The 27,745-nt window shown below is 44.6% G+C and overlaps 1 protein-coding gene across 6 annotated transcripts in view; it reads left to right on the top strand.

The window, feature by feature from the left end:
- Window positions 1-27,745, top strand: part of camsap2a (calmodulin regulated spectrin-associated protein family, member 2a) — a 41,979-nt gene continuing 14,234 nt past the window's right edge. For 4 of the 6 annotated variants that reach the window (XM_042057837.1, XM_042057836.1, XM_042057840.1 and 1 more), the window contains exons 1-7: window positions 1-633; window positions 5,835-6,094; window positions 16,508-16,669; window positions 19,039-19,122; window positions 23,448-23,480; window positions 24,039-24,180; window positions 24,951-25,090. In XM_042057837.1, the coding sequence (XP_041913771.1) occupies window positions 495-633; window positions 5,835-6,094; window positions 16,508-16,669; window positions 19,039-19,122; window positions 23,448-23,480; window positions 24,039-24,180; window positions 24,951-25,090 (960 nt within the window). In that variant the 5' untranslated portion in view covers window positions 1-494. The remainder of the gene's footprint in view (window positions 634-5,834; window positions 6,095-16,507; window positions 16,670-19,038; window positions 19,123-23,447; window positions 23,481-24,038; window positions 24,181-24,950; window positions 25,091-27,745) is intronic. The other 2 variants (XM_042057841.1, XM_042057838.1) reach the window with 1 other exon arrangement.

The raw sequence follows: 27,745 nt of genomic DNA, 5'->3' as shown, positions 1-27,745 counted from the left end.
CGGAGTGCGGCAGGAAAACCGCAGAGAGCCAGATTGAATAGAGGAGGGAATACCGTAAATATCCCGAATGAAAACGTGTGGATATGAAAACAGCTAAACGACTTCGCGTTAAAGACAAAGACTGTATAGAGCACAATAGCTATTGTGGCTGAATTTTAAAAGAGGATTTATGGAGCATAGGCTATGTCCTCATGAATCCGAATTATAGCGTTTGAATGACAATCCAAGTGGAACAGAATGGATGGAAATTGCATGGACGTGCGCTACCGTCAGGACTCATTTGGGGGGGAAACAATATAGACTTAAAAGGAAACACATAACCGACTTGCCTTATGAATAATGTGTGTATTTGTCTGAAAACTGTATCGGGTTTTAGATACACGGAAACAATCAGATTGGTGCATTAAATTCCAACGGTGGGATGTCATCATTAGCCATTGCATCGTAATCTCAAGGCTTCTACAGCAAGGAACTTGACACGTCGAGGTGTTAATATGGGTGATTTGGTCGACGCAAAGGAAATTAAAAAGACTTTCAATATTTCGACTATTAAGCCTTTTGAGCATTATGATTTCAACAGGGCTAAAATCTTCTCAAGCCTCACATGGCTAGTGGCCAAAGCCTATGGGACAGGTAGGTGGCGTCTTTTCTTGTTCGAGCTCAACATTTTAATTATCTACCGTTATTGTTATTGCTGGACACTCTTCTCCTTAATGATGAGATCCCTTCAGCTATAATTCCTTCTCTGTTTGGCTCAACGGGTAGGCATAGTAGGCCTAGTTAGCCTATAGGCCCTTATACTATTGTGTGTATAGAGAACAGGTTATAATTGTCTGAAAACATATTGTAGCCCTTTATTATTATTTGAAAAAATAATTTAAAAAATCTGAATTTAACAATTTGTCACTATAGTGTCAACTAGCACTATGGTAGGGTTCAGTTAATTGTAGGACACTAATCGGGGCTTTTCATTCCTAATTGAGGACAGTGGATAATCAGGCATTGGAATCTAGTGCTGAAGACTCACAATTTCATCCGATTCTCGGAATTAGAAAGCTTTAGAAAAAAATCGTTGTTGGCTACTTGGCATCAGAATTATAATGGTCAAGCTCTGGATTTTTCAAAAACCTTTTAACGAGACTGTTTGCATTGCCCATTCAATATATGACTGGAATTCATTGGGTATGGCATTTTTGCTTAGCCTAATTAAAAAATAAACAATGAAGAAACACCTCTATTAAAACGTGCATTAAATGTAACCTTTTAATCTGCTTGCATTATTGTTGCTGTTACCTTGTGAAAGACAGGGATGACATGACATCATGTCGTGAGTCAATGTGGTTGCCTACTGTAAAGATTTTCCACCACATCACAAAGATCTCCCATACAGTGTGCAGGCTAGGTATATCCTACACTAGACACTACAGGAATCAAATTTCAACATCTTATTGTGAACTCGCATTGAAACTGGATGAAGTGCAGAGTCAGATAGACCCTTGGGGGATAGCTCAGTTGTTGAATCAGTTTCCTTCTATCAAGGCCCAGTCATTATGCTTCACTCTGAATGAATTGTGTTTGGAAAGACTAAACCGCACGTTTCACTTGTGGTGACTTGGGTAAAGCTGTATAATAGCCTTTTGACCAATAGGAACAAAAATGTGCTAGTTAAGGTGGCCAAATATGATTCATTGTTTACTTTCCATTGTTCAGATTTAGAGTTTAGATCTGTATTTAATGTCATGGTTTTAGCAGGTTGAGCCTCAGTCTAAGGCGAATTGTAACACACTGAAAACATGAACAATGATACTGCACAAAGACATGACAAAGAGCTGGATGTGGGTGTGAAGTGTATTCCATAGTACATCTTGGGCTCTCAAGCAGAGAATGTTAGTGTGGTCTACAGAGGATGTGACATAATTCATATGATGCAGCCCATGCAAATGTAAACGTGGAGGGCAATGGTTATTTTATTTTTATTTTTTTTAAGGTCCGTGATATCATTCGCTGACCACCTCAAACACACTTTCATTCATAAACCTATGCATGAAATAATGTAGATATGATTCATTCCATGGCGCAAATAATGTGACTATGATGTTGTGTACAAATGTTTATAATTTGTTCTCTTGTGTCTTGCCTCTTTTGTTGGTCTCAGATATGGTGAACAAAGAGATCCAGATGTCTGAAAAGAACAGGCAAGGCACTGAACAGATAAAAGCACTATATCCTCTCCTGTGGTGCAACCCCCTTACATGCTGCAGGGAGAAATCTGTTTTTCATGTGCCCAGACAATCCTCCCAGTAGGCCTAGATATGTATGTAGGCCTACAAGATTGGGCTGAGGGTTGCATTGTTGCACCAGTTGAGGAAACCATGGTCATTTCCACACATTTGACTAGCTCCCACAAATCATTGCATTGGAAACAAATACAGAAGGTTTGACTGATTGAGTGTAGTGATGCAATGTTTTTTTTTTTGTGGCACATAATATCAAATCTGGGGATGATGAAATGAATATAAGTGTTGTTGTAGCAGTGAGATGTCAGGTTAAAACCCGTCCTGTCTCCCCATCACCCTATTTTGTGACAGAAAGTAGGGTCAGCCAGTAGAAAACATTTGAGTTTCTAATCATGGAGTCTTGGACTCCTGCACAAATTCACTTTGAATGCCAAAAAAGTTATTTCTGCCCAGCTGTATGTCATATTTAACCAGGGCATTAATAACACTATCTACAAGGCCTGTACTGCTACCTCAAAATAAGTTGCTCTCTAGTTGACCCAATGATTTAATGCGCAAATTATGATTTTGACCTCGGATGGGATAAAAACAGTACCAAACCTCTCAACCTCCGCTTACCTCCAGAAGAGTTCATGACCTGTGAATGAGAGTGACACCCAAACTTGTGACATAAGAAATGAAATTCCTCCCAATGAGATTAATCTTGCTTGACCACACACCATGTTGAGAACTGCAGTGACCTTTAAGCCTGCTGTGAACTTTTCAAGGGTGCTTTCACACCCAAGCACTCTGGTGCTTTAATCCCCCTGGTTCTCTTTGGCCAGTTATGGTTAAATGCCCCAGTGTCGATGTGTCCCATCAAACAATCATGCTTAGCTCCTGGTCATGGTCTGCTTTCAAGCAAGTGAAGCAGATGACACCAGACCCAATAAGCCTTCATATAAAGCCTGTAAGGACTGGATTAACGTTTGAATTTCATAAATTGATGCCAGCAACAGATTGCTGAGTTACGGGACAATATACAGCTCATTCAACACCATATATCATAATAAATGTATTTCATTTGTTGAAAATGTTTGATAAAAGCACCTACCTAGTTTTTGCTGGTTTGATAGGTGCTGCAAAATTTGTCAAATATCAGAAAGTAAAAAATTGCAGATGAAAAAAAAAACAGTAATCTTGACTTGAATGAGATTAGATTGCCATACTCATAATATGGCACCTAGTTACAGGAGTATTTCGAATTTATCACCCAGAAAGTCATTCTTAACCAGTGTCTCATCTATGCAAATATTTGTCTTGCCCTCTCCTTAAAAATAAATGTGATGACCGCCTTTAACACTTATTGTTGATTCTGTTCACAACTGAAACCACTAAATGTTACTGAGCTCTGCTAGGCCACAGCTGAAACTGCAGATGAGGTAAACAAATCAATGTATAGCTTTACCACCACCACAACATCATGTGAGTGCATTAACTAATAAATCCAGTCGAGGTTGTACCTCACTAGAACAGCAAGACAATGTAGTCTCCTTCACACTTATGGCTACCACTGGGCTGGGTTTACTGCCAGCTGTTGGCTAATCAAAAACTTTTGAGTAATATGTTGTGGGGTTACATCAGAGACGTCACATGGTTTTCATAATTTCCAATGATCATGTGCCAATTAGATGTTGCTGGAGGTCAGTGGTCAGTGTTAATTTTTGCACTTATGCAAGATGTTGATGATTAGCTGTTACACTTTTGTTTGAGATAAATGTCTTGTCTAAATCTACAATTTATGATACATTAGGTAATATTGCACCTTGTGCAAGCCTAAAACTATCTGTATATCGGAGGGAAAAGCTGCTTTTGGAAGGCACCTTGTGTTTCAGAATGAAATTTTGTATGGATGGCCTTGCCTTATTTTTCAAAGATAGATTTTATGATCCTCACTAGTATGGCCTCTTTGGAAGATAAATAATTGAGATGTGAGTCTGAATAATGAATTCCTGTTTCTCTTGTGAGTGGCTCCCCTCGCAGTGTGAGTCCTTTCCCTTCCTGGTTTCTGTCTGGTTGATGGTGCTCAGGAGGATCTCCTGGAGAGAGATGTGCTGTACACGCTGCCCATACGATCAATCAAGGCCCTACTCCCCCACCCACAATTACAGTTGCCATGGCACCATTGAAAGTCCAGCCACTGACGGTCATGCTTTTGATCAGGCCGGCAATGCCCAGGTGTTAGTTAGATTGGTGTAAATGTCAAAGTAGGAACAAAAATGGATGATCTATGACTGAAATTATGTCATATGTGAGTGTTGTAGAATACTTATTTCAAGATGTAATAACATATGCATAGGTGGGAGGGGGAAATAGGAAAAAAAACATTCTTATGTTGCAATTGCATTTGTTTCTTGCCAAAGTCTAAGACCAAGCACAATTCCTAACACATTTACATATTACATTGATTGTAATTTTGCACATTGCAGTAACCTGAGGTCTTTGCTCAATCTTTGAAAGTTCAGCTATTGGAGCTCAACGCATTTCTCTCTCTCTCCTCTCTCTCTTACCTCTCTTATTCTCTCCCTCTCTCTCTCTCTCTCTCTCTCTCTCCTCTTTCTCACTGGAGGTGGTCTCATTAAGAGCCCTTTTCTATCTTTAGTGCACTGATAGAGGCCTCATCCTCTGCCCTCAGTTGTGTGGGTTAGTGCAGCGCAGTGCAGTGGCTTTGGCCCTGAGCCAGACACTCAGATGATTTATTTACACTGTAGGGGAACACTTTTAACTGTCAGCTCACTTATTGTCAGCGTTGCAGAACATTAAGTGGATGGCAGGGCAAGGGGTGAACTCTGCAAGACACTGGCAGAATCCTCTCTTTCACATTGATTTGTCAGGGCATACTTAGGACATGAGGAAAGTCATAAGGACATACTCATGCCTTCTTTTACTTGTAGCTGGATAGCAAATGTCTTATGCATTGCAACATGTTTGTATGAGTTCGGCATGCAAATTATGCATGTTCGCATCCCATCACCTGCTGTGAAGGAAAGGGGGCACACAAACATCTCTCTTCTTCTGCTGGTGCGTTTCTGGCTCATGCTCAGTCTCTCCTGCATCGTTCTCTCTGTGTTTCTCTCCCCCTGGTGAAAAGATCCGATCTGATACTGTCTTGGCTCAGTCCCCGATGGCACTGGGCATGTTTTCTGTTGAATGGCTCCAGAGAACAGCATAGTAGCTTTCTGTAACTAGCTGCACAAGTCTTAGTGAATGGCATTGCCCACAGCAACCCTATTGGCCAAGCAGCATTAACTGGACAGACTTGGACCTGGGGCTTCATTGCAGTGGACATGATTTGACATTTATATTTGTCCAGGCAAAAACAGTGATGCCCCTAAGATCTTACATGTCCATGGTCTTACATGAATAGTATGAAACGCGCATCTCTTATATACATCCCTCTTGGTTCAGCATGATTTGTGATCTTAAACACAAAATACAATAACAATTTTAGAATTTATATCCTCTATGTATCAGTATTTCTCTCTCTTAGTCTGCATTTCCTTCCTCTATGGCATGAACTGTTAACTGTGAGCATATTGTTGTGATTCCCTCTTGCAGACAGTGTCCCGGGTGACTTGAAGGAGCCCTTCTACACAGACCAGTATGAGCAGGAGCACCTGAAGCCTCCAGTGGTGGGTCAGCTGCTGTCGGCGGAGCTCTACTGCCGGGCCGGCAGCCTCATCCTGAAGAGCGATGCGGCCAAGCCGCTGCTGGGCCACGACGCCGTGATCCAGGCGCTGGCGCAGAAGGGCCTGTACGTCACCGACCAGGAGCGGCTGGTTACGGAGAGGGACCTGAGCAAGAGGCCCATCCAGATGGTGAGTGTGGAGGGGGGGCCCTCCTCTCCTCAAACACACGCACACACACACACACACACATACACACACACACACACACACACACACACACTGGCTGCCAACACATGCACAGCATTCCCTCTGCTAGTCAGTCTGGTGTGAGGCCTTTTCTCTCTGTCTTCTCTCCCCCTTTATCTCTCTCTATCTCTCTTCTAATGCTGTGTTAACATTCAGGAGCAGTGGCTGACTGTCAACACCTCAGTATGTCTGTTGGATTTGCTCCTTCCACCCTGTTTTGTGTCTGTATGATTCACCATTTTCTTGATTATTGGTTCCTCTTGCTCTTCCTGTTTTCCCTTCTGTCTCCTCTCCTGTCAACGGTGTTTGGTTTTTGCTCTCTCTTCACTGCGAAGCCATGTTATTGACTGTTGTTCTTGTTGTGATTATTCGTCGGCTTTTTACATAAGAGCGTCATTATGCTCTCTCCTCTCTGCAACAAAGGGGGCCCTTACTGGATGAGTGATTTTCCTCTTAAAGGATAATTATAATGTTATTTATTGTGGAGCCTGAGGCTTTCATGTGTTTTTTATGAGATCTGCGCATGCAGTATATATTTGTATTTATGAGAAAGAATGTCAATGTTTGATTTAGGTTTGTTTTGGGTTTGTGGTGTTGTTGTTCCATCTGGATGGTTGGAGAGACAGCTATTGCTTTCAGTCGAATGATTTGAACTCTTTCTGTGATAATATGCATTATTTTAGAATCCCAGCTTGTACAGTGGTGGAGTGTTTGTCTATTGCAATGATTAACATGGTATTTGGACCAGGGCTCAACGTTAACTTTTAAAAGTGGTTAAAAGTGGTTGTCAGCTTGGCAACCAGGCTTGAGGTTTTGGTTGCCAAAGCCAGCCAAATCAGGTTGCCACTTGTAACAATTTGGGCAACCGGGCACCCATTAATGTCGAGCCCTGATTTAGACCATGAGGAGAAAGTGAATTCCTGAATTCTGAATTCCCTGAATTACAAAAGACAGTCATATGTATCATCATAACAAGTTTACAATTGACAAACAACTGAGAATCGAGGTGGTAGACCTGTGCTAACACTCCTTCACAGTGTTTTTCTCACACAATCAGTATTGCATCCTCCTGACTTGTTCTCTCTCGTCCCACTCTTTTCTGTCCTGTCTTTTGCCTTTTTAGCTGTCATTGTATTCTTAGCAAGGAGAGATGATGATTGACTCCTCTTTCCACTTGGCATTTGTGCGTGTCCTCACCTCAGCCACAGAATGCATTTTTATTCATGAATTAAAAAGCAGTAGCTGTAGCAGCAATGTGCTATACCTCTTGCATTACGTAATTCCGTCCCAAAACCCGCATTCTCAGCATTTCAGACAGTTTCATGTTCATCACTCCTCCATCATGATTACTTTATATAATCCCGATCTCTACTCCACCTTTAAACTTCCAAGTGCAAAGTGAAGGTACTTCTCCAGAGAAAGTTTCCAGCTATAATAATATAGCTTCCAGTTTAAAAATAGCTCAGGTATCTGCCCTGGCGAGAAAGCTGTTCCGTGTTCCTCGCGGAACTTGCCTTTAAGGATGTAGCCTGTCTTAGGCACTTGCGCATGTTGACCTGAGGAGGACACAGACTGTGAAGACCAGTTTGGGTGTGCATCAGCAGGTTGGATGTCGATTATTCATGAGGCAGAGCTATTTTCAGGAGGGGTGCAGGCTGGACTGGACGGGCCTGTTCTGCTCTGCACAGATGCTGCGGCTTTCCAACGAAGCGCAGCAGGAAATCCGCGGCTGTGTTGAAGGAAACCCAGCTCCTGATTCAATTACTCTTAAGAGCTTTGACAAAATGGTCAGCCCCATCAGGCAAAAAGGATTCCCCCCCCCTCTCTCTCTCTCTCTGCCATTTCAGCTGGATTCAGTCAGCATAGGGACCCGTCTTTGCCTGACAGAACACATTCAAGAGGCTCCTCACTGTTTTCCTCATTTTTCTTTTTTTTTCGTGCTCTATGCTGTAATGAAGTGACTCTGCTAAAGAAACACGTTTCTATCCTCAGCTGCTGGCCACCCCCCCACACACGCACCCACACACATTTCACCATTACCATCTCTCTCATATGCACACGAGGCGGAGGAGTACCAAAATGCCAGACCCTAAAAATAACACAGTGTGATAATCCATGCTTACATTGTGTGCCATGCAGTGATATGCAATGATGAGATTAATTCAGCAAACAATTAAATGTGAGTCAGTCTTGTCTTGAGCATGGCTAAAATTTGAACAGTAAGATATATAGTTTCTCAGGCTGTATTAGAAAATGCTTGGTCTAAATGTGGACTGTACATGGTGCTGGGCGGTGGAAGTTACGGTATCTGTGGTGCTTGATATCCGGTCCATTCCATTTGAATTTGGGTTTCCATTGAATGTGTTAGAGAAAGAAAGACTTACAGTGGTGAGTACAAATTGCCAGAGGACAGAAATGCGAGCTTAGGCATTAAGTGAATGACTGTGCGTTTCTCTTTTTAATTACTACTACATGTGGCAGTTGGATAAAACTTGGTGTCAGTTGACCTTCAAATATGGGCTGGAGATTTACGACTAAGCCTCGCATCCAGGGAACAACTGTAGTCTGTGAGAAAGAACAAGCGGGAAACACTTAAGACTGTCACTACTTTAGAGGAGTCTGGCCTCACACAACATAGTTGGTGCTTTCTTTCTCTGCTCTCTAGCTTGCTGTGTGTGCGCTGAATACAAATGCCTTTTCTCCTATTCTGTTCTCAGCTATCTGTCTCTGTGGGGCTCTCCAGGTTCAGATCATCCTACTGACAACATGCAGTAGTGGAGAATCCCATAGCTGCTCTCGGCCAGAGAACTCCCAGGTCTCCACCACAGGCACTGCAGGGCAAGCTGAGCTGGCTGAGCTGAGCTGAGCTGGCTCCTTCTATTCACCACAGTGGGTGTAGCTGACAGACTGCCTCCAAGGGCAAGAGCTCTCGTTTGCTCTCTATCTCACTCACTCACTTGCTCACACACAAACACACACACACACACGTCTCTCTCTCTTACACACACACACACACACACACACACACACACACACTCATACACACACACAAACACACACACACACACACACACACACACAGCCCCCCCATCTCTCTCTCTTACACACACACACACACACACACACACACACACACACACACACACTCACACACACTCATACACACACATACACAGTCTTACACACACACACACACACACACACACACACACACATAGTCTCTCTCTCTCTCTCTCTCTCTCTCTCTCTCTGTCTCTCTCTCTGTTGCTGTCCTTTAATGAATAATACATGTAGTCCAAGCATTGTTTTTTATTAGAAACAATGAGTAACAAAGGCCGTTAAACACTTGGAGTAATGGCTCGATCAATACGTCAGAAGTGAGAGAGGATATAGTCTTGCCCTCCAGAGAGATGGAACTAATAGGATGTTTTGATTTCTCTGGGTGTTTTATTGGGGTAGTGGAAGTGGCTTTAAGTGCCTAAGTGAATAGGCTTAGATGTCTGTGGTAAGTCTGTGCTGTGTGTGAGAGTACAGATGCAGCCGAAGCGTCTTCCTCCGCTAAGAAACTGGTCGCCAATGGAAGTGTGTGGTGTGATCAATTGTTGATCCCCATGGACATGATTGTTGTCATTTCTGCCAGTGTGTCATCCATGTGTCTCTCTTGAGCTATTTGTTGCTACGCTCACAGCAAGTAGCTATGACTAACCTGTGTCGCCATGGTGATGCTGAGCTCATCCAGGTTTCTCTCACGTTTTTTAGCCCTGATGTTGCCTCGGGGCATTAACTGTTTCCATTAGAACTGGCACCATGTTGTTGGTGAGGAGGTCTAGAGGGGGTATGTCAATGTGGCTTGAGTGCCATAAAATGCTCACTAGCGTAAGTGTATGACAACAAAAACTGCTGAGCTGTTGATGGTTGATTACATTTCTTAATTAAAAAGGACCATTTATTTTTTTGTGGTCTATAGTTATTTCCACTTAAAAGGCAAGACTTGCATTGTAACTGCTGAAGAGAATTATGGCTGGTGCCTTAGAAACCAATGAGGCACAAAATGGAACTTTGATGTGCAGTGATGTCATTTAAAATGGCCCTTGAGCAGAACATAATTGAGATCAGTGAAGGGGTTTAGTATTTCCACTTGTGCCTTTTTACATTTCAAACATTTCAACAAGGATGCACATTTCATCAGTATTTCCTGAGTATTTGTACATTCTGAGAATAAAACGTATGGCCATGACACAGGACCGTTCCTTTTTTTTTTCATGCATGAATAATGGAAACCTGTTCAGTCATATTACATTATAGCCCAAGATGTCCGGCACTTGTCTGTTGTATAACATTTTACTTTACTAGTGCTAGTCTAGTGCAGTCAGACTCACATTCTCTCAGTTGATCCCATTCATTGTACATACGGCACACTGTATATGCCCAGTGAAGCAGGGCAGTAAGCAGTGGCGGATAGCCAGGCTACATTATTACCTGAATGGAAGTGCGTTAACGTTGTGCGTCGTGCCTGTGGTTTGACGGCTAGTTGGCTGTGTATGTGTGAACTCTGAGCAGTCGGGGGGTCTCTCCAGCGACCCCGAAGTTCCAGCCGAGACAAAACCTGATGCATTATTCACTCTCCGCCACGACGCGGCACAACGCAAACACATTGACCCACTTCTGCCGTGGGCGTGTCCCTCCTCACGCTCCTACACAAAGCAGCAGTGAGGGCTGCTGTGTTGACATGCTTGTTGAATGTTTCCATCTCCATATCATGCCATGTCCTTTCAAAAAGAGGACTGGAGCAATGTATAGATGCATTCCTTGGCACCGATTATGGAGGGCAGGGCAATGGAGCAGGACATCATCCATAACCTCTTGAACTAACATGATTAAAAGATGTGAAAAGTAAATGAAAATGCCATGTGCTTACCTACAGGGCAAATTATACTAATTAGCTATTGAAGAGATGTTGTCTTTTGTGCTCACAGGGTGCATACAATATCACACGCCCATGTTTCAGTCAGTGCAGTGGGTGTGTGTTTGGTAGACACGTATGCCACCGTGTGCATTGGGGGGGGAAGGACTCTTCGCTGATGGAGACGTGCTTAATGGCTGGTCTGGTACAGTATCCAGCGTGACTATCGATACCCTGTCGTGGTAATGAACTGTGGCTGAACGTTTCTCTTTGAAACGGGGTGGATTCTCATTGATTCGGCTGGCCCAGACTGACGGGCTGAGGGCTGGCTGGGGAACAGGAGGATGCTGGGAGACACACGGCTTAGCCAGCCTGGCAACTCCCCCCTTCCACCACCACCGCCACCACCACTCCTTCTCTCTCTGCTCGCTGCCGTTGCTGTTGTCATGGTTACCTTCTGCACGGGCAGGCTGGGAAGGAGGCTGGTTTCAAGAGTGGGGGTGGTGGAAGGGCAGGTGGTGATGGGGTTTGTCTTTATTGCGTGGAGGGAGGATTCGCTGTGCGGAGCTGGTTAGTTCAAGCACATACTGGTACACATCAGTCTTTCTGTGAGTGGGTAGATACGTAGAGCCAGAATATTTATGCATAGTAATGATAGACAAGGAGAATTTGACTTCATAGCGCTTTACACACACTTACTACATCACTCCCTTTCTTCTCTCAGAGAGAGAGAGAGAGAGAGAGAGAGACCATGGAAATATCCTTCCACTCTGTTCTAATCTCCAAGACTATTCAAATCTTAAGATGGCCTAGAATTCACCTCCCTCATGGCTGTTACGAGACAAAAGCCATAATGAGATACTTGACCTTTCGACAGTGGGCATATTTTTGTCGAAAATTGAGCTCTTAATTGATTCTGTGCCAGTTAATTCATAACAGTAATTCTTCCATACTGTAGATTCTTTCTTTTTGTCATCCATAGGTCTTTTTTTTCAATGAGCATTTAGCAGCCTCACATTTCTCCTCACATTTAGTCAGACTCACATTTAGTCTCAGTGTATGACAGACAGATGAAACCATGACACAGCATTTCATTGACACTGGAGACGCGGCACCAGTGTGCTGGGCAGTGAGGACCATCTGACCACGTGCCCCAAGCGGAAATGTCAGGCCAGGAGGTATCTGAGGTGCCCTCGCCCCAACTGTCTCCACACAGGGATCTTCTGCTGGAATGCCATTTCCTGACCCACTGTCTTTACCTCTGAGCAAACAGTGGCGTGTTTACCCAGTGCCTCCTTGGTATGCCCCCAGAGGCATGTCCTAGCACACGACACTGGCCATGTTTCCTGTGATTTGGTTCTCGTGAAATAAGTGTAATTGTTTCCATTAGAAACAATTACTGTGAATTAATTTTAATTAGCTGTCTAGTTATTAGTAATAAACTGTTACAGATTATGCTGGTGCATTGCAGCTTTCTGATTGGATTATCAGTGATACTGTTTAAAGGTGTATGAAACAGCATGCCCGTGCTCTTTTATTTTAAGTACTTTTATAATGATGAGTACATTTCACTTGTTCCTTTATCCAGAAATGGCAGTACACTGTGGCTCAAGCCTGCACCTGTTTGTCATCTCTGAGTAGGGCATGGCGCCACAGGCTGTGTTTTTGTCTTTTTTTATTGCATATAAGCAGTTTTGGGTCACCACTCTCTGTCTTGTACACTGGAGGAGAATGTGCACAGGCCTTAAGACCTACTGCAGCACATGGTTTAGACTGGATTAGTCCAAGAAGCTTTTGGAGCGACAGAAAGAGCTTTGTTTATTGTGTGCTTGATTATTGCTTTATCACACTCGGAAGTGAAAGTATGCGGTCAGCCTTTATCTCTAAGGTGGGTCACCCACAGAAATTGCAGTTGTGTTATGGAAAGCACGTTGCATGTTATATATATACACAAAATCTAGATAGTCTTAAAATTGGCTATCGCAGGCCTCCTTCGTAAAAAAGACAGTAAAACTAACGATAAAGTAATGACAGCATTTTATTTTTTGATACATTTTCTTTGTTACGCTTGAATATTTTGTTTTCTCTTGTGGTTTTTGAAGATGCTGCTCATGCGTCATCCTCTTGTAGGCTAAACAGACTAAAGCGGATAAACAGGCCACATCCAGCAGAGAGCTTTTCTGTGTCTGGCCAAGACGGTGTGAAGCAGGGGTGTCTCGTATAAGAACGACCCACTGGGCAGGAAGACTTTAACAGGAGGAAATCAGTGCCACGCATCTTTCAAGCCGTTCCTTTTTCTTTTTTGTCGTTTCCTGTGTCGGAGAGGCTAGAGCGATAAAAGTGTCAGATCTGGATATTAAATCTCCAGACCGTCCATAAAGCGACACAGGGCCGTATTATGCAAGAAGCCATAACTGCCTGCGTCCACTGCAGAGTGCAGACCCTGTCATTTTCAGTGCATGTGAATCCTGCATGTAGTCACTGCATGGGGCAGCCTACAGCGAGTGTGCAGAGAATGTTGACCCGGTCGCATCTCAAACTCCACACCGATACGAGAACATGCAGTTGCCTCGGTTAATAGATTTAGATATGAGGGCCAGACATTCCTCAACGGGATGTCAAGGTAATCCATCTACGGCATCATCAAACACGGATCTGTCACAGATGAATTTGGGTTCCGTTCGCTCGGTTCCCTAAGTGTCTGGGCTGGTCATCAGATGGATTATGGCCCGCTGCACTCAACATTTGAGCAGAGGGCGTTCTCTTTAGTGAAGAGCCGTGGCACAAACACATTTGGTGCATAACAGGAACACTGGCAGTGGAAATGTTGCTCATACTGAGATGTCAGATCAATATAGGAGATTTGCGCGCAGTAATCAGCTTAAATGACAAAAAGCGTGGCAAAAAAAAACAGCTGAAGAGTCTTTTTCTGTGTGGTTATGTAATCCAGTGGCTCTGTTTGGATTGATTCTGATCCCCCGTTTCTCCTGGGCTAAGCATGTGAGATTGTCACAGTTCATCTGGTAGAAAAAATCAGCTTGCTCTGGGCGACTGTTGGAGTCCGGTCAAGTGAAAAACAAAAACTGCTGACCCTGGCAGAGAGAGTGAAATGTAGCATCCTCCCCATCCTGCTGCAGTTGCTTTTCTCTCTCTCTCTGTCTCTCTTTCTCTCTCTCTCTCTCTCTGTCTCTCTCTCTCTCTCTCTGGTTGAACTCTTGTCTGGCCAGAGGCTCTTACACAGAAGTTGGTGCATTGACTGGACATTCAAACTGAGGCCCACCGGTCTGCTAAGATATTTTTGTAGCTGAATTCAGGCGATAAATTAGGCTGCACCTGCATGTCAGTGTGGTCTTACAGGACCAGATGAACAGCAGTGTGCAGATGTGCTGCCAATGGACGTTTTTATTGTTGGCTCTGCGGAAAGTCAGTAAAGCATTGCAGTGATAGAAAGGGAACAATCAAGGAAGACTTACAAAAAGGCTTACAGTATAAATGGTTACCTAAACAAAGCTTGCTTAAATCTGATATTCAAACACAGACACAGTTACTGCTGGTCCTGAATGTTGATTGAACAGAAGAAGTAAGAGTGATGATGTTGTGGGAACATCTCTGTGTGTAATGTGTATAATGTGTGTGTACACCACTTGCGCCTGCTGTTACCCATGAACCCTCAATCACCTCAAGGCAGCACAGCCCAGCCTGTCAAACAGGGACCCAATCTGTCTTCTCCTTATTTAGTCAACCTTCCAGGAGGTTGCAATCAATAATGTCCCAATGGCCTTCCCATGAGGAAAAAACCCTTCCTTTGTTACAAACCTGACACAATCCCCCCCCCCCCCCTGCTCTCCAGATGATCCCGGTGATTTTTTAATTTGCAATGCACGTGCTGAGTTCATCCTTCAGCGGGGTGTAATCTGCGGTAATGCCAGCATGTCAGGCATCTAATGGGGTGTTGTCTGCTTGATCAGAATGGGTAAGTGGTGGGCATGGTGGCGCTGTGTTGGCGGGGTGGTGCGGACGGTGGCATGTTATTAGAGGCTGCGGGGACGGTGTTTGGGTGCAGGCCTGGCAGGTCTGAGCCTCTCTTAATCACCCGCTGGCTGGCGGGCTGGCTGGCTTCTCTAGGGGCCCTGGTCAATAGCACTTCCATAGATGAGAGAGGGAGAGAGAGAGAGAGGGAGGGAGAGAGAGAGGGAGAGACTTTCATTAGCAATAGTAGGGGGAGTGGTGACAACATCAATGGCTCATCTGGTCCACGTAAGGTCATACTGAATTCAGTGACTCAGTCAAAAATGCCATGTCCTCACAGACCGCTGCAGATCACATTATTAGAGAACTAGACAGTGCTAGGTTTAGACATTTTGTGTGTGTGTGTGTGTGTGTGTGTGTGTGTGCAATTTCATTTGTTAAGCTCTGGTGATCTTATTTACTATGAACAACAGTGCTCCATTGTTGGGTTTTTGAAGATTGAGTTCTGTATGTTGAATCCTAGCATGCTAGTTTTCTAGAAAGCCATTGAAGCATGATAAATTATATATTAGGTCATGGAAAGACACCAGTCCTGCGCGCAGGCATCTAGCCATGTAAATATTTAGAGTGAAAAAGTTACATAAAGCACTGAACATAAAACTGCATGAAAGCTTTTGGAGCTTATTATGTTGGCTCTCTTTGAAGCAAACACTAAAACAACCAATGACAGTCAAAAGTGAGCTAATATTTTTCTGCCAAACAGACAGACTCTACACTGATACACTTATTTTATTCATTCTGTTTTCTTTTTGTGAGTTAACAGGATGGCCTAGACCACAGAATGATCCCTAATTTACTTTTTAAATAAGAAGATGCTCATCATTGCAAATGCTTTGCAGAGGTGCGATGCGTCATATTCTGGCAATCCCCTACTCTCCTTTGTTGTCTCTAGTCTTTTATTGTTCTTGAGGAAATGTTTGTAATACAATATTGGACTTTTTTCATCAGGCGTTAAGGAGGAGCCATATAAGCCAGCCTGGAAGGACCCCTTCAGCCTCACTTTCCCTTTGTGGAGGTGTTGCTAATTGGGTCGGGCAACAGGGGAAAGAACTGTTTCCAGGGCAACATTACTACAGTGTGGTGTGTGGGTGGTGGTGGTGGTGGTGGGGTGGGGGGGGTGTTCTGGTCGATGGAAAGCTGGAAACTGAGAGCTGTCAGGGAAAAAAAGAGAAAAAAAAGCCACACAGAGCTTTAAAGAAGAAAAAAAACAGAGAGCGGGAAAGCCAGGGGATGGATTTTTCCATCCATTAAGAATCCCACATGTGACAACATTTCAAAAAGCAGAATTCACAAAGGCAACGGTTCGTGTCTATCTGAGCAGCTGCAACAACAGAGAGGCGTACCCAGAGACGATATCAGCCCTGTCGTGTCAACTCCTGTGTCTGACTCATGGTGCTTTGTGTTGTTTGGCTGTTTCCGCACAGAGTGCCCACCTGGCTCTGGTCGACGCGCTGATGATGGCCTACACGGTGGAGACGGTGAGTGTGGAGAAGGTGGTGGCGTGCCTGCGGCAGTACTCCACCATGTACCCGGACGGAGACACGCCCTACGACACAGAGGACGCCATCACCAGCTGGATGAATAAGGTAGCGAGTCCGTAACCGTGCACTTACAGTACACTCACCGTTTCCCTGCCTCTGCCTCGGGTGATGGAACAGGGTACCCCATTGACGGAGGGTTGTTCGGTAGAATAACACCCTCAGGTGGATGCCAGTCTTGCCCCATGATGGCCACTGCAGGACCAAGCCATTAGGCATATACCTGACTCTGACCAGTTGGTCTTCATCTTTACATGGCCTATTGGGTTACATCAAGTTGGTCTTTGAGGGGTTGGGCCAAACATCTGTGGTCACACTAGTTTAATGTGAATCCGAATACATTCAGGCACTACTGATATTCCCATTGTAGGTGCACAGAGTTTTTCATCATTAAAGCATGCACTTACACATTATATTTTGTAGACTGGCATGTCTATTTCCCAAATTAATTATTAGGTTTTACAATTCTGTAGAAACATCCGCTGCATATTGCTCATGTTCAGCTAGGTGTTGTAACAATGTGGGTGACCTGTGTCTGTAGTTGTGATTAATCGCTGAGCAAGGTACTGGATCTTGGTTCCAATTATATAAGAAGAAATTGCCAACACCAACAAAAATGTCTGCAGTTATTTTACTGGCAGGAGACTGGAAATATGTAGCCATGTTCCACCAACACAGAGCACACACAGACCAACCGAACCATTCATTATTCAAATCGCACCTACTGTATACTCATAGCGTGATGCATCACTGTCAAAAATAATACAGCAAGAGAAAAACAAATTAGCTCTGCATTGTTCCAAACGAGATATTGAAGCAATAAAAATAAAAAGCAATTATCTTCAAAATTGTACTTCAGAATTGTCACTGTTCTCAGATGCCTCTTCTCAAATGAAAAATTCCAAATGACACCCTCTAGAGCGATCATCTATCACAGGCCCTGTCTCATCTCGCCTGTATCGCCCACCTCAATCCTCTAATCACTTCAAACTCTTTGTGTCCAGAAAGAAAATCCCTAGTCCTTGATTACACAAGGGTAAGGGACATTGCAGTAGGTAAACTGCATATTTTGTATCACAGCTTTTTGTGCTGATCTTCTTGCGGAAGTACGTAGACAGGCGGAGCCAGGCTAATAGTGAGCATGTGTTGTGCCAAAATCATTTGCTGTATATAGAGACGTTTATTGTATTTGTTTACATTGTTCAAATCATGAAAAATAAAATATACCGGTAATCTTTGAAAAACCCAGAGAGATAGAATTATTAGAATGATATTTTACGCTTTGTTTAACCTTTAGCAAACAGCAGAAGAATGTAACCTGAACCCAGCCTTAGCAGTGCTTGGCAAGTCCTAGTAATGGATGATGGTAACATGCTAATTGTAACGAGTTTGTCCTGTTTATGAGTTTATGCTATACTGTGTAGATTCCTTTCAAAAACAAACCCTTCAGGGATAGATATATCATTTGTATATGGTGGTTTGCAGCCTTGAGTACAAATTATTTTGTTGTGTCATGGTAAGCTAAATTAATGTCACCTGCAAATCAGGTCACTAAAGGGACATTGGAACAAATTCAATATTTGTCCCTGCTGGTCATATCTCCTTGTGTGTAATTTTTCCTTTAAGGCCTTACTCGTGCCCATACTAAAAAGCTTTTTTGGAAATGATTTATGAGGTTTTTCTCTGGTCTGGAAGCCCATGTATGAAATGGGAGAGAATTTGTTATATTTAATGCCAGTGACCACCACTCCACCATACTGGGGTATCTTCATCCCACACACAGACAGACAGACAGACTCATACACTCATGGGTGCTCATTAGAGAAGACCACACATATGCTCGGTGCTTCTGTGATGGCTTTACCAACTGGCCGTCCCTTTGTTATGTGGTCCTTTGAGAAATATGACTGAAGTCTGTCCCACTTCGGCAAAGGATGAAAATGAGAGAACAATACTGAGTAAAACTGCCCCCTATGAAAATAACACACCGAAACTAAATCTTGAATTTGGCACAAAGGTATCTTTTTCCTCAAGATTGATTTTCACATATTCCATAAAATGTTTATAGATTTCATTGTCAAAGCTTTTTGCTAGAATAGCCACTTTTGAATATCATATGACTAAAAATCTGAATGCACATGCTGCACATGAAAGGTAGTGGGTTATGGAAATACTGCACACATGGATTTCTCCCACAACTGCCATATAACTGGACCTTTCTGGAGCTTGTATGCAGCTGTGCTCGAGTCCTGTAATGAAACCAATCCATTCTCTCTCTTCTCTCTCTCTCTCTCTCTCTCTCTCTCTCTCTCTCTATCTCTCTCTTTCTTTCTCTCTCTTTCTTTCTCTCTCTGTCTCTCTCTCTCTCTCTCTCTCTCTCTCTTTCTCTCTCTTTCTCTTTCTTTCTCGGTCCCCAGGTGAACGAGTATCTGAAGGACATCATCATGCAGGAGCAGCGGCGGAGGGAGAACCAGAGCGCAGAGCCTGCTGGGAGTCCACGGGTGAGTGACCCCCCCCAACCCGTCCTCTGCAGTCCCCTCGCTTACGGTCAGAACAGCTAATCAGACGTGAAGAGCACCGCAGAGAGGGACCGTCCAATTCATCAACTGTGAAATCAGTTGTTAGTTAGTTGTTTGAACATAATTCTTTGACTAACCATGATTATCAGACTGACATGGGTCAAATAAGCATGATTCATTTAATTGGTTAGTATGCTAAGGATGGAGTGTACTTTAGGTCAAATCTTAGATTGATATAAATAATATAGTCAGTGGCTAGGACTAAGTAGTTCTTTTTGCTTCCTAAAAGGACAACTAGTTAAAAGTTGTTAATTCCAGGGTTACCTTTCCTAAGTCTTGCCTGAACAGGAGTGCCTTTGCCATGGCATTTTGTGTTATTGACTGTTTTGAAATTATTAAGCTGTCGTTTTGAAAAATGTGGTTAAACTCGCTGCAATCACAAATATAAGCCATACCAAAGCAAAAGCTCTGTGCCGCTGCACTCACTGTTTGCTGGGTACACAATCTTATGTAACTCAAAGCACTAATAGTTCAAGCTCATTGTCAAAACCATGAAACATATATCTGTGTGACCTGTGTAACACATTTAACTGTCACATTGCTAACTGCTCTTAAATGACTGTGTGTGTTTGTGCAGTCACCTGCCAAGAAGAGAGAAACTCTTGTTATGACGGTAGCTGTCAATCATTTTTTTGAGAGTGGTCAGCAGGCAGGTGTGTGTGTGTCTATGTGAACTTAACAAGGCTGAAATTGCCATGTGCGACTAAAACGACTTTCGACGTGTGGCCGTGCTTGAGGGCTGTTGTGATGAGTCATGGCTTAAGTGTGGAATCTGTCCTGTCACTCATGGGAGCCACTGGTATCAGTCTGATGTTCTAGCCAGGACTTAAGCAGCTCTGTGGGTGGGTGTGTTTTTATCCCTTCAGCCCAGCAGTGCTGACTGCCTACTTTGACAAAGCAGTCTCTGGGACACCTTGATGTTGTTGGACAGGAGCAGTTTGAGGTGTGAGCTATAAGTCAAGCCTGACACCAACACCCCCTCTCTGTGCAGCCCTGTGTTGCCAAGCAGCACACCCCTGTGAAAGTCAAGGCTATTTCGGTGACCTGGCCTGACCTCTCCATTCCCATGTCCACGCAAGCCCTGGAGACAGCCCTGAGCGATGCCCCTTCAGAGCCCATGTTAATACAGCCCAGCACACAGGCAGACTGGTGCCAGATACCTCATCTGCCCTGGGATGAGAGAGAAGGAGAGAGAGAGAGAGAGAGAGAGAGATAGTGTAGTTTTGTCTTTGTTTCAACTCCAGTGGTGTTTCTCATATTGGGAAGCTGACTGCACTTGTCAAGAGTGACAAAATTGCTCAATGATTTCACATGAAATAGAAAATCACTCAATTCAATGTTCTTACTCTATGTGTGTGTGTGCGTGTGTGTGTGCATGGTTGCATGGTGTGTTACTGCTCTACCCTGCCCAGTGTCCTCCGCTGGGGCTGCAGTTTGACACTAATGTGGTTTGTCAGTGTGCAGAGGCGGCTGTGCGTGCGTAGCACTGGCCCGGAGTAGTTCTGCACTGTCTGTCCCTGTCTCTCTCTCTCTATCTATCTCTCTCTCCCTGTCCCTCTCTCTCTCTCTCTCCCTTTCTCTCCCTCTTTCTCTCTCTCTCTCTCTCTCTCTCTCTCCCTGTCCCCCTCTGTCTCTCTCCCTGTCCCTCTATCTCTCTCGTGCGCGCACATCCAAAGGGATGGCACTGGCACCAGCGACATGAACAGGAATGTCAGGCCTGTTACGCAACACCAGAAAGAGTCCACATGGCAATACACAGACATGTTTGCTCATCATACAGATGTGCACACACACACACACACACATATGAGGACAGCTCGCGGCAGACTAATACCCAGCCGGTTATTTGGCAGACACCTCCACTACTACATGAGGTCGTGCTTGGTAGCGCTGGTGTTTTGGGAGATTTTTCCTCCCTCACTCTCTCTCTCTCTCCCCTCTTCCCTTAATCTGTTTTGCCGCCATGTGTTGACGCTGCCACGCAAATCGCATCATGTTTAAATCACAGCACTGTTCCAGCTGAGCTGAACTGCTCTGGCTCCTGGGGTAAAATCTCTGGCCCATTTCTTTACCGACCCAAGCCCCCCCCCCCCCCCCCCCCCCCCCCCACACACACACACACACATACACTACCTCCTGTAGAGAGAGAGGAAGAGAATGAAGGGACGGATCGCTTACTCCCTCTGATGAAGCTGGAATCTGACAGGGGGCACACAGCCTGCAGAGTTACAGTAACAAACACCGTGACTGACTTCAGTATGGAGTCATAGTCTAACCCCCCCCTGAAGTCAACACTCTGGAGTTGATCCCAGATCTGCCCTTGCAGTAAGAAAAGATCCTGCTCCTTAATCAGAGAGCAGTGCCGTGGTTGCGTCCAGCTGAAATAGAATCAGGTTCGTGTTTTTTTACGGCCTTTGCTTTGATGGGTACTTTGAAAACACAGATGTGCTGATGTCATCAAAATACAGAGGGACTAAGAGCAACTATAAGCTCTGCCAGTGCTACCACAACCACACACACACACACAAAAAAAAATATCCCAGACACTCGTGGGCGCGTCACTTTAAAGGCGATTGTAGGCCACAGGAAGTAATCCTTTTAAACTCGGCACAAATCCGTGAGCAGAGGAATTGGAGGAATCTACTCTGGAGAGCTTGTCATTTCTTCTGAGGTCTCAGAAATGACAAGAACGGCAGATTGAAAGGCAGTTGCATTGTGGGAAGTCCTCTCACGCACACACACTTGCAAGGGGGGTATTGGAGAGCCTGTCTGACTGACTCTAGTGTGTCAGTTTACTGGGTGTCTGTCTGTCTGTCTGTCTATCTGGCCCTTGTCTCTCTCTCACATGCGAATACAAGGACAAGACTAGGACCAGCTACGCTATCCGAAATGTCATCCAAAAGGAGATGGACGTTGGACTGAGTGCACCCCTTCACAAGCACGGATGCGCTGCTGTCACACGTTGGCACTAAACCGCTCCTCATCCCCCTCATCCAAAATGGCATCTGAGCACTGCCTGTGCCACAAGCACCCCCACTCCAAACGTTGAGTGCTGGAAGGCTTTTCTCTATTCACCCATCTGGGTGGGGTGGGGTGGGGGACAGTAATTTCCGTCGTAAGCCCGAGGTTAAGTACACCTCATTATACCCTTGCATGGTGTCACGGTTCTTTTATTTCCGCCGTTGCCATGACGCCTCCATGGCTGCCGATGCCTCGTCCCCTCGGCGTCTCAGCGCGCTGACGTGACGCTCGAGTGCTCAGGTCTCCCACCTGCTGTGAGCCCACACACCCCCCCCAGACGAAGGAGGGGAGGAGGAGACAAAAAAATCTCCCTCAGATTTTAGGCACACTGTGGTGGTAATCACGGTGGCTTTGTGACTTTTTAATGCTGCCAGTGATTACAGTCGTACTCGTATGGAGATGTAATTTCAGCAGATACAGACTTCCTACAGATTGGGGTGCAGAGGTGCGCAGTCATGCTGGAAATTTGCCTGTCTAGTCTGTTAGTCTGATGCTTCTTGTGTGGGTTTTAGTGGGTTAGTTGGTATGCTATGCTATGTACTAACAGAAGCGGCATACTGTTTTCAGTCTTTGTGATGGCTCTCAACATTTTGTATTTTATGCAGCCTTTATCTTGTTGGATAAATCAGTAGGTACATAAACCAAATATCAAATACAGCCTGATATAACCTGAGAATTCATGTCATGAGACCTAATAATATGATTCAATAATAAACCAAGAAAGCCTGTAAAACTCTAAACTATTATTTCATGACCAATGACTGTCTTCCAGTTTAAATAGTCACCATTTGAATTCTGTTCAATTCCAGTATTTAAGAAATGAATTGCTTCCTAATTGGTTTTGCCCATAGACCCTCCAGCTGTGAGCACAATCAGATAGCAATCACAGTCTCTGAAGGAGCGCTACTGAGCAGCTCCAGAACTGTCATGGGGAAAAAATGCCTTCCCATGGGTTCAGCTGTGCTTACAGGGACTGAGATATTACCCACATGGTGCTTCAGATTTCAATGTTATTTTTTGTACAGACATTCTTGTTATTGAGTTTGAATAGAGGGGAGGTGTACCTGTCCTCCCTTGATAAGGCGTGTCTGAATGTTTTGTTTGACATCAAAGAGGCTGATTGCATCAATGAGAGTGGTCTCCCCCAGATGATGGGATTATTCTCTTTTGTTGATACTCACTGCTGTCTTCCATCCTGCTTTCTCGTTTCTTTGGGTCTGCTGAAGTCTCCAACCAAATGGTATTGGAAACTGGTTCCTGTAAGTCTGCTGAGCAACCTCTTTTTTAGACTTTGTCTTTCATCTCTCCTCATGTGTGCCCATCTTCCATTTCCATGACCACTCATTGTCTCTGATTTTGTCCTATTTCATCGTAAAGCTGTGGTTGACCGTATTTCTCTGCTTATTGCGCTCTCTGTCCATTTCATTATGTGGTTCGTTTCCCAGAGCACGGAGTCTCTGTCATGGTAGATTTAGATTTCACAGTGCACTGTGGCATTTTGTGATATTTTCATTTTGTAGCCTGTAGATGTAGACCCTTCACATTCTAGCCTATAATTAGAGCTTGAGTCAACCTTTCCTGTTTTTTTCTTTGTTTTGTTTTCTATTTGCCTGTTTGTACGTCAATGTAAGAGAGCATCTGTGAGTGTCAGTGTTCAATTTAATGTATGAGTGTTCCATTAAATCTTTGTTTTGAGCTTGTGTGTGTGTGTGTGTGTGTGTGTGTCTGTGTGTGTGTGTGTGTGTGTGTGTGTGTGTGTGTGTGTCTGTTTAAAGATGACTCTGCTAGAGTGCTAAATGCCAATTTTGCAACCCCAGGCGAGGTACAGGAAGGAGCAGGTCTTGCCCAAGACAGTGCCGTGGATCCCCCCAGTGGACAACCTGCTGAAGGACAGCACAGACGGCTGCGCCCTGGCCGCACTGCTGCACTTCTACTGTCCAGACATCGTCAAACTGGAAGGTATCAGCCCACCCGATCACTCCTCTCTGATCATATGATATATGAGCCTTGGGGTTTTTTGAGCAACATAACAACTGTACCACATGTCACTAACATTGACAACTATCCAGCATTGTCCAATAATAAATCCTAATATAGAAATGTTATCATGGACAGGCTGTTAGACACACTTAACCTGAACGGTGTTTGTATCAATCAGACTGACTCTGGTCGCGGGTCATCTGTGAGTTTTCCAGTTTGCTGGGCATTGAGTGGATGGGTTCATTACTCTCACCCACACCATCTTCGGATGATTGTCTCCTGTCATGTCAACACCCCCACCCCCACACACACACGCACACACACTTTCTTTAGACCCCAGCCTGCCCTCTTGCCCTCTGTAATGTGCACACCCCAAATCACATTAGTCGCAATGATGAAGGGCTGCTAGATGGACTGATAAGTGTGGCACACATGCTTCTCTATTTAAAGCCCCCATAAAGTAAACAAATGAGATAATTGTGTTAAAACGACAGAGTTTCGTTGTTCCTCATTCAAACCTCTCTAAGTGGTATTTAAATAACGATATTAAGCCATCAGTGTTGTGATTGGCTCTTGGCCGGCCCAAGGCAGGGTTGAAATAGGGCCGTCCACGTTCAAAGGTAAACAGTCAGCACGAGTTTGGGGCCAGTGATTTGACAGGGCGCTGTTCTTCTTCTGTCCCCCCCTTGTCTGTAAATACTGCATCTCGTGTCTCTTTGTCACGTGCAACCTGTCGTCGTCGTCCGCAGACATCTGCCTGAAGGAAAGCATGTCGCTGGCGGACAGTCTCGCCAACCTCCAGCTCGTCCAGGAGTTCTGCAAGGAGAATCTGAACCGTTGCTGCCACTTCAGCCTGGAGGACATGCTCTACGCCTCCTCCTCCATCAAAGTAAGCTCCCCTGGCTGTCCTCTCACATGAGAGCTGTTTCACATTTGGTGTTTGAGCACGTGTACTTCCTGTTTCTCACAGTACCGGTGTTCACTGTAAGCACTCCAGCGTATTATGTGTCCTTGGAGAGGAAAAAGCAGCAAGCGAACAGCTTTCCATGTTTTCTGATGGTAGCTAAGCAAAGGAAAAGTCAGTACTGATGGATTTTTAATTGGAGTATACATTTTAATGAGAATGAATGAATTCTGTAGTATGTAGTAAAGAACAGAAAGCTACTAACACTGCTAGTGCGTAGTCAAATGCAGATACCACAAGCAGAGTAAAGCTTTCAGTATTAAAATCCAACACAGTTATTTTCAGACACGCTTCTTTACACATACTGTAGATCTGTCACCGTTTATGGCCTGTTGCCGCCTGCTGTCTGAATAGACATGGATTTGACTGGAAATTTCACAAGGGCTGGTTTGTGGGAGCGAAGACATCTGGCGACAGCGACTGATTTGTGCTTGTTTTACTGCGCACACAGTGGAATGATCAGTGGTCATTCAGTAGAGTGATGCCTTTCTGAGTACCTCCTTGTACCACACGCTGATGTATAAAATGCTAGTCTGTTGCCTTCCTCAGATTTTTGTGTTGTCCTGCAGTGAAAAGTGAGCCCCCAATGAGGTTGTGGTCTCGGCGATAGGTTCAGTTTGACTTCACCCACATCACAGGAACCACGCTCCTTGGCTACAATCGCCATTTTATGGGTTTGGACCGAGTAAAGGTGGAATATTTTTCGGTGCCGGCTGGTGGCCGTACTGCACACCAACAAGACCTGTCAGGTCAGGCTGCGGTTCTGATTCTGTGCCAGATTGGTTGGGTAATGTGGTTGGCTAGAACTATTGGTGGAAAAATCATTGCTGTGGCATACACTCTGAAAATACTGTTTGGGACATGGTGTTTTTTTTAAGGATTTTTGAGTGAGTGTATCTCTCTCTCTCTCTCTCTATCTCTCTCTCCTCTCTGTCTGTTGTTCACATTTACATCCCTCCAAATGGACTGAAATGCTGCCAGTATCCGTGTGTTTAATTTCTATTTCACATCTCACTTTTTCTCATGTTCTGTAATAAAAGCTTTCATTTAGAAGGTGTTGACGTGTTGTTGTTGTTGCTGGAGGCAGAGGAATGGACAGTTTGTTTCTCTCGACCTTGAGAGGTGAAAAGTAGGTGTTGGTGGTATTAAGTATGTGTTCAACGTCCATGTTCCACATTATTTAGTCATAGAGGCATACATAAAGAACTTTTTCCTCCAAAGTCTTTCCAAAGTCTTCTTAATCCCTCTTGGACTTTGCGCTGGGACTTTCAGAGATGTCTTTTCTGCAAAGCACTCCATAGTTCCGTGTCAGCTCAGCTTTGCCTGAGAAAAACACTGTGACTGCTTAGCTGCGGTACATGACCACTGCTACCACAGCTAATGTCATTGCTCTCCCCTGGAGCCCTATTCACCGCGCCTAGCCGCAACCGTATACTCCCCCCCACCCCCCACCCGCGGCAAGCTGACTCCCCGATGAGGTCTCGACCTCCAGGAGGGAAGTTATCCCTCTTACCCACAATCCCTCAGCATGCTGACAGGTCAGCTTCTCTGCATGCACTGCAGACAGCATGATGTTTCGCTCAGCTAGGTGCCCTGATGCAAATCGGACCTGGCTTCGGCTGTCGGTTCGGCTGGTTGTCTGCGGTTGTCGGCCCACTGTGTGTGTGTGTGTGTGTGTGTGTGTGTGTGTGTGTGTGTGGGGAGCGCATGGTTCAGGACAAGGTCAGTGCAGACCGGTGCTGGTATCGGCCTCGGCAGATGGGTCCATTCGCCCTGCCTGATGCGCTTTAGCCTGAAATCAGTCACAACTCAGAGGAGTGTGGTGATATCTGTAGTTGAAGCCCGTTACGGGGATACTGCCCTGAAGCAGCTCGGTCTCGCTGCAGTGTTGCCTCGACTCTCTCCTCTGGCTCAGTGCTGGTTGTTCATACCGGACAGCATGGAGGTCAGAGGGACAGATCAGACAGGATCTGCAGAGTACTTGTATAAGTATAAGTATATATACTTTTTTGATCCCGTGAGGGAAATTTGGTCTCTGCATTTAACCCAATCGGTGAATTAGTGAAACACAAACAGCACACAGTGAACACACAGTGAGGTGAAGCACACACTAATCCCTGCGCAGTGAGCTGCCTGCTTCAACGGCGGCGCTCGGGGAGCAGTGAGGGGTTAGGTGCCTTGCTCAAAGTCACTTCAGCCGCGGCCCACTGGTCAGGGCTCGAACCGGCAACCCTCCAGTTACCCGTCCAGGTAACGCTTTAGAATAACATGTGCTTATTAGGTATTAAAAGTGCATAATAAGCAGTTAACAATTCATTACTAACAGTTAGTTAACTGTTGTTATCCTTTAATAACATTAACTAACTGTTAACATGCAGCTTGTAAGTGTTAATAAGCAGCCTTTTAAGTTACTTACAAGCATATTTGTTAACAGTTGTAAGTGTTAACAAGCAGCTTGTTAATGCTTGTTAATGGTGTATAAGACAAAGAGGTGGATAACTAATAGGCTTATAAGACCTTTCTTACCTATTTGTAGTAAATTTTGCAGCCCCCTAATCTAAAGCGAGGACCATGTAGCCT

The sequence above is a fragment of the Alosa sapidissima genome, chromosome 12 (genome assembly GCF_018492685.1).
Source record: "Alosa sapidissima isolate fAloSap1 chromosome 12, fAloSap1.pri, whole genome shotgun sequence".
In the NCBI taxonomy this organism is placed as follows: domain Eukaryota; kingdom Metazoa; phylum Chordata; class Actinopteri; order Clupeiformes; family Clupeidae; genus Alosa; species Alosa sapidissima.
The sequence above is the reverse complement of the archived record's forward strand: the minus strand, read 5'-3'. Positions and strand labels throughout refer to the sequence as shown.